Source organism: Pygoscelis adeliae, unplaced genomic scaffold (assembly GCF_000699105.1).
Source record: "Pygoscelis adeliae isolate BGI_AS28 unplaced genomic scaffold, ASM69910v1 Scaffold63, whole genome shotgun sequence".
Classification (NCBI taxonomy): domain Eukaryota; kingdom Metazoa; phylum Chordata; class Aves; order Sphenisciformes; family Spheniscidae; genus Pygoscelis; species Pygoscelis adeliae.
Window position 1 is genome coordinate 7,460,457 of NW_008824414.1, and position 5,992 is coordinate 7,466,448.

General features: G+C 47.7%; 1 protein-coding gene across 1 annotated transcript in view; it reads left to right on the top strand.

Annotated features, from left to right (window-relative positions):
* The first annotated feature begins 420 nt into the window (after positions 1-420).
* Positions 421-5,992, top strand: part of GNAO1 (guanine nucleotide binding protein (G protein), alpha activating activity polypeptide O) — an 87,217-nt gene continuing 81,645 nt past the window's right edge. Inside the window, exon 1 of the mRNA XM_009320822.1 lies at positions 421-462. Within this exon, the coding sequence (XP_009319097.1) occupies positions 421-462 (42 nt within the window). The remainder of the gene's footprint in view (positions 463-5,992) is intronic.

The following is a 5,992-nucleotide window of genomic DNA, read 5'->3' on the forward strand; positions in this document are numbered from 1 at the left end:
CCCTGTGACCGGTAAGCATGCGAACATGAGGCTGTCCAGGCTCCAACCTCCAGCGTTCACAGTTCGGTTGGGAGGGAGGTACCGTATGCACCAACCTGCACAAAACCTCCTTGAGAGAGAGCAAAAGGGATGCTAATTCCAGGCACTGGGCTCAGACACACTACTGGTGAACAACCAGAAAGGTTTAAAAAGAAATGCTGACTGAATTAAGTGAATCAAGCCAGCAGATGTGCTCTTCAAAACAGCACAGCTCTCTTTTAAATGTCTCCCCCACTGAAATGACATTCTCAAGAGGTTTTTGTCCTTTGCATTTTCTTTAGGATCATCCACGAGGATGGCTTCTCTGGAGAAGACGTGAAGCAGTACAAGCCAGTGGTCTACAGCAACACTATACAGTCACTGGCAGCTATTGTACGTGCCATGGATACCTTGGGCATCGAATATGGTGATAAGGAACGACGGGTAAGTTAAAGTCACTGCTGCTTGGGTTCAGAGAACTGAGCACCTGGAGACTCCAGAGCACAAACAGGAGGTGTTTGCACAGTCTGCGGGTCCAAAAGGGAAAAGGAGGGAGTGGGGAAGATTTACATCACCGTTGTATGCCCATTGCACATGCAGTTTGTGCAACAAACAGAGGCATAGGCACAATTGTATATGACATGCCGTTTGTACACCTACGCTAGGAAGCGTAGCCCTGGGGACCTCTGTGTCACAGCAGCCACAATCTCTCATGCCCTGGCACTAGCCAGGCCAGTACAAAAAAAATTCTTTTATCTAGGGACAGCCTAGATAAGTACTGACAGACTTGGGGAAACAGTGTGAACATGTGTCCTGTCTACTGTGCATGTGCTGGAAACACAGGCTGCAAGAAAAAATGTCTCGAGGAGAAGTCTTGCTGCTGTTCAAATCCCTTCCACCAACCTGCTAATATAGGAAAGCTTTTAGGATTAACTTGACTTTTGCGGGGGCCTGACTGGCTTTTACTCACACATCCCCCATTCAAGTGTACCGAAACAGCAATTTCGCTTGCAAACAAGGGGATGTATCACTTCATTGAGGTTCGTATGGACAGGGTCTTAGGCAGCAGTGTTAGCATGTGTCTTATCAGAATAACTCTGTGATGTCTGGCAGCCTTCTCATACCACACACCTAAGCCAGCCTGTCCTTTTACAGTTGCTACCCTGTTGTTACTTTAACCATCTCCCTATTTTTAAACAGTGGCTCCTCTGTGAGGTGCCCCTGCCAAGCCTCTGCCGTTCCTTTTTGCATTTCTGGCTCAGACCAAGCCCACACAGAGAAAGTCAGAGCCCTAGAGAAGTCAAGACCGCCCTTTTTGCATGCTCCCATCCCGGAGAAAGTAAAACTACTTGGTTTCACTGGAAATAAAATAATTTCTGATTAAAGACTTGGTAAAGGCAAAGTCCTGTATGCCACTGAGTTTATCGTGACTATTTTTAGGTAACTATTGAATGACAGATGTACGACATACCCCAAACTCCTTATCTGGGGGTTGATAATAAAAGCATTCGCTAGAAAGGATGCCAAAATCCTGCTGTGGTGTTACTGTACAAAGAGGTACCTTATGTCTCCCAGTCGCAAAGGGGTATTTTGATTTCTTTGCATCTAGGGGTTTTTCCCACAGGAACTCTAAATCCTGGAGACATTTCCATCCCAAATGTAGAGATGATACCATAATGGAGTTCTTGTGAGCTTGCCGAGAACTAATGCTGATGGCTTTCGAACTGAATACATTAATCTGTTGATTACTCGGTGACTCAGCTCTCAGCAAGGCAACGTATCTTGTCTCAGCTAAAAACCTATGCCCAGGAAAATAGAAACAAATCATTCTCCATGTCTGATAAATAGTCTGTGGCAGACAGCTTTAAAATGTAAAATTTCTTTTCTTTTTTTAATGCCTGAAGTCCTAATCTGAGGAGGGAAACTCAGCACTGCTTTAGTGCCAGGCCGGGCAAAGTACAGGGTGTGGAGGGGGAGAGCTGTTATCAGGACTGCCAGGAATGAGAGATGGAGTACTGGGCTGCACGAAATGTCACGTCTGTTCATATTCCTGTGGAAAAGATGCCAAACGTTCTTAGGATCATACGATAGCTCGGGCTGGAAAGGAGCTCAGGAGGCATCTAGCCCAACCTTCTGCTCAAGCAAGGTCAGCTCTGAGGTCAAACCAGGTTGCTCAGGGCTTTATCCAGTCGGGTCCAAAATCCTCCAAGGATGGAGACTGCACAGCCTCTTTGGGCAACCTGGTCCACCGCTTTACTGTCCTCACGATGAAAAGGTTTCTCCTTATGTCTTCTGTGAACCACTCTTGTTTCAACTTATGCTTCATGGCAGTAGGGAACCTGAGTTACACCTTGCAAAGTGAAAAGCGGGTTAGATTAAGTTCTCCCCAACCTAGTTTCCCCTAAGGTACTTAGTCCTAGAGGAATTACTCCTGTCTTACAATGGTGTCATGCTGAATGTGTACAGACAAGCCTGCAACAAACGACTGTAAACCAAACAACAGTCTGGGAGGGCTGATTCAGAGTATCTTCTCCTTTTGTAGATGGGAGTAATATTCCTTCATCCAGCAGCAGATGAAGGGGAAAGAAACCAAGTCTCTCAGGCTGTGGTCTTCCACTTGGTCCTTTCTCTTAGTCAACCTCCACAGAAAGTTGCTGGTATTAGTATGAAATAGTATTTATTTTAGTCTTATGAAGAAGTGCATGGCTTCTGCTACCCCGCTTTTGTTATTAATGCACAGCTGCTATAAAGAGAGGCCGTTAAACAGGCGATTTGTTGAGTATTATGCTACATGGTTCATCCCTTTTCAAGCAAAGCTTTTCTATTTTGAAAGTCATTCCTCAGCCAAGGGTTTCCAATGCAAATCTTTTAGTGGGGGATTTTCCCATACTCATCATCTAAGCCCCCAAGAGAAGAGAACTTGGGAAGGGGAGCCGGGGCTGCAGCTGCTCAAGCCTGCTTCAGCAGCAGGGAACGACGGGGCACCGGCCCAGGACAGGTTTTCCCCAGGGACTGCTTGGCTATTACAGCTTCCCCCACCCTGACTTCATTGGAGATGCATCTGCCTCTGTATCCCTTCCAAATAGCACCCTGACAATGTTCAGAGCAAAAAAAACCCCTCCCTACTTAATAAATGCGAATGAGATGATTTGTGCTTTTGTTATTGAGGTAAAATAACCAAATCCTCTCTCACTGTTCTCATTTTTATTCTGCCCATAATTATACCTCCAGTTTTTAGTCTAATAGAAGCAAAAGACTGGGGGAAGAGTCCGGACTAAACCCCTTAGCTTTTGTCAGTCAAAGTGATATCAGTGTAGGAAATAAGAGCTAAAAAGACAAAATAAATCATAAAAAGCAGACACTCCAGGTCTCACTGACCCTCTTCTGCTGATAATGACCTGTTCCCAGGTTAAGAACAAAACAGTCTGTGCATAGGATTTCACTTTTATACGTGCTCCTTGTTCAGGGGAGCAGTTTTTCTTGCAGGTGTGCCTGGCTCAGGAAAGGTTCATGGCCTGCAGGCAGCACCTAGGTCCTTGTTTCGTATCCTTCAGCGCAGGGAGGCAGAAGCACGTTCTCACCACGCACAGCCCAGAAGGTCAGTCTGAAACTCCAGAAAAGCTGTGCAAGTGCAAAGTCACAAATCCTTTACGTGCTACAAGAGGGCAGGCAAAAAAGGAGCAGTCAGTGAGGAGACAGGAGCTGGCTGTGGGAGGAGCAGCGTCCGTGGGTGTTCCTCATCTCCAGGGCCATCATTGCCCTAGGTCTGGATCTCTGACTAGCCAAGAGCAAGGGGTTACATGAAGGAAGAGGGGCAGAGGCTTGACTGGAGCCGCCTGGCTACTCAAGACCCTCCAGCTGGCCCGTAAGGCACTACTCAGTCTTTACCTTTATAATCAGATTAACAGGCAGGAAAGAGTCAGGCCATAACATGTAGCCTCTGGATTAAATGGCTCTCTAAAGTGCAAATGTATTAATAAAGCAAGCTCCTCACTGATTCCCTTTCAGTGTACCCAGGCGGAGCAAATGGGAAATGGAGATTTAAAGCCAGGAATCTAGAAGTCAGTACAAGTGTTTGGATCTGATCAAGCAGGAAGGGCAGGGAAGTGATGCATTTTCATCTCTCCATTTGAAAAGCCAGTTCCGAAGTCTGGCTTCAGAAATCCCAACCAGAAGAAGCATAAAGTCTCTTCCATGGCGGGTCAGCGCTGACCTCAGAAGCTGCTTGGAAACGCAGCACCTACCATCCCACTTGGGCAAAATGCCAGAGCTGCAGCCAGGCTGGGGGGTCTGGGGGTGTCCGCAGCTTGGAGTGGTCCCAGGCTGCAATGAGCCTGCCCAGGCAAGCATGCTGCCCTGTGCAGGCTGGTGTGAAAACAGCCGTAGAGTGTGTTCATATTAGCATAAACCAGACAGAAACAGGTTGAAATTGTTCAGAAATTACTCAGCAGAGAATCCCAATATCAGTCGCGTGGCTCAGATACAAGTGTCTGAGGTGGCAGGGTCCAGCGCTGTGGGGTCTGGAGGTGGCAGGCAGTGACCTTCAAATTGAACTTTTTTCCCAGTGGGAGTCTGGAAATGTCTCTGCTTCAACTGTGAAAGGGAAAACTAAAAAGCAGCTAAAGTGTTAAAAAATTTGGGTAGGGAATTTTTTTCTTTCAGGCTTTGTAGCAAAATGTGTCTGTGGTGACCTTATGCTGGCAAAGAGGGCCACGTGCACTGGAGCTGCGTCTCACTTGCTTCTGAACAGCAGGGTGCTTGCAGAAACCCAGTGCCTCCAGCCCCGTCCCCTCTGCACGTGCCGAAGGCAGTGGCAAGACCAAAGGCAGTGGCAGGACCAGGGACGCAGCCGCTGTCACCTGCTGCCTTCCAGTCGCTGAAAGGGAGCAGTGTGTGGGAGGAGCTCTCTTTCGTAAGACCTGCTCCTGTGTAACTGGCTTTTTCTACTTGTCAGCTCAAGATGTTTGTGCATTTTACTTCATTTCAGGCAGGTATCTGTTTAGACCAGCTGGCTCCTACTGCATGTCCCTAACCCAAGCTCTCTGAGAAACGCAAAAAAGCTGCTAATAACTTTGGGGAGGGCAGCCGAGGTTAATCAGGCACCACCGTGCTGGTAGGAAGCCTCTGTTTGCTGACTGGTAGCTAATGGGGTGATCTGGGGGATGGACGCAGGATTCCTGGGTTTCTGCCGCTGCAGTGGGGATACGGCCAACCCTTGCTGGTCTGCTGTTGTAAGCGATGGGAACTTCACCACGGTGAAGCATTACTTAGGGCTGCTTTGTAAAGGAGCGGGATGGAGTGGGAGAAAAGGGAAAATGGAATAAGGGGGGCATTAGCCACCCCATTTTTGCCTGGTGTCAGCATTTGGATGTCCAGCTGCAGCTGAAGTCTGCTTGGCAATAGCCACAGCATGCATATAACTATTCCCGCTATACTGGCTCTGCTGGGTTCATCACTGTAACAGCCCCGGAGAAATATTTCAGCCTGCCCTTCGCTAAGGTGTAAAGATCTGTCACTCTTTTCCATTAAGACCAAAGCCATCTTTCTCACTCACTTCCCTCTTTGTCCCTCCACAAGGTGCATTTCAGTTACCATCATTCATGTTTTTGAGCAGTGGAGGCAAATAAAAGGCAGGGCATTTCTTGAGAGGTGGAAAACATAAAACAGAAAGGAAAGCACTTGTTATTTTCACAGCCTGCCTTGTTGCCGGGGAGATGGTTGGCTCATTCAAGAAAGGCTTCTTGTTGCTGGCTGAGATGGCCAATGCATTGGGAATCATTGCTGCAAAATGAGGCTGGAGGAGAAAGAGGGAGACAGCAAAGAACAAGGGAAATCCCAGAGTAAGCTCTCTCTGCATGGTGCATGACCCACCAGCCTCGCTGCGTCGATTCTGGAGTCTCTCTAACCAAAAGCTCCATCTTCCACATCCCACTAATGTATTTTCCTCCTTTCCCACCTTCCAATCCCTTGAGCC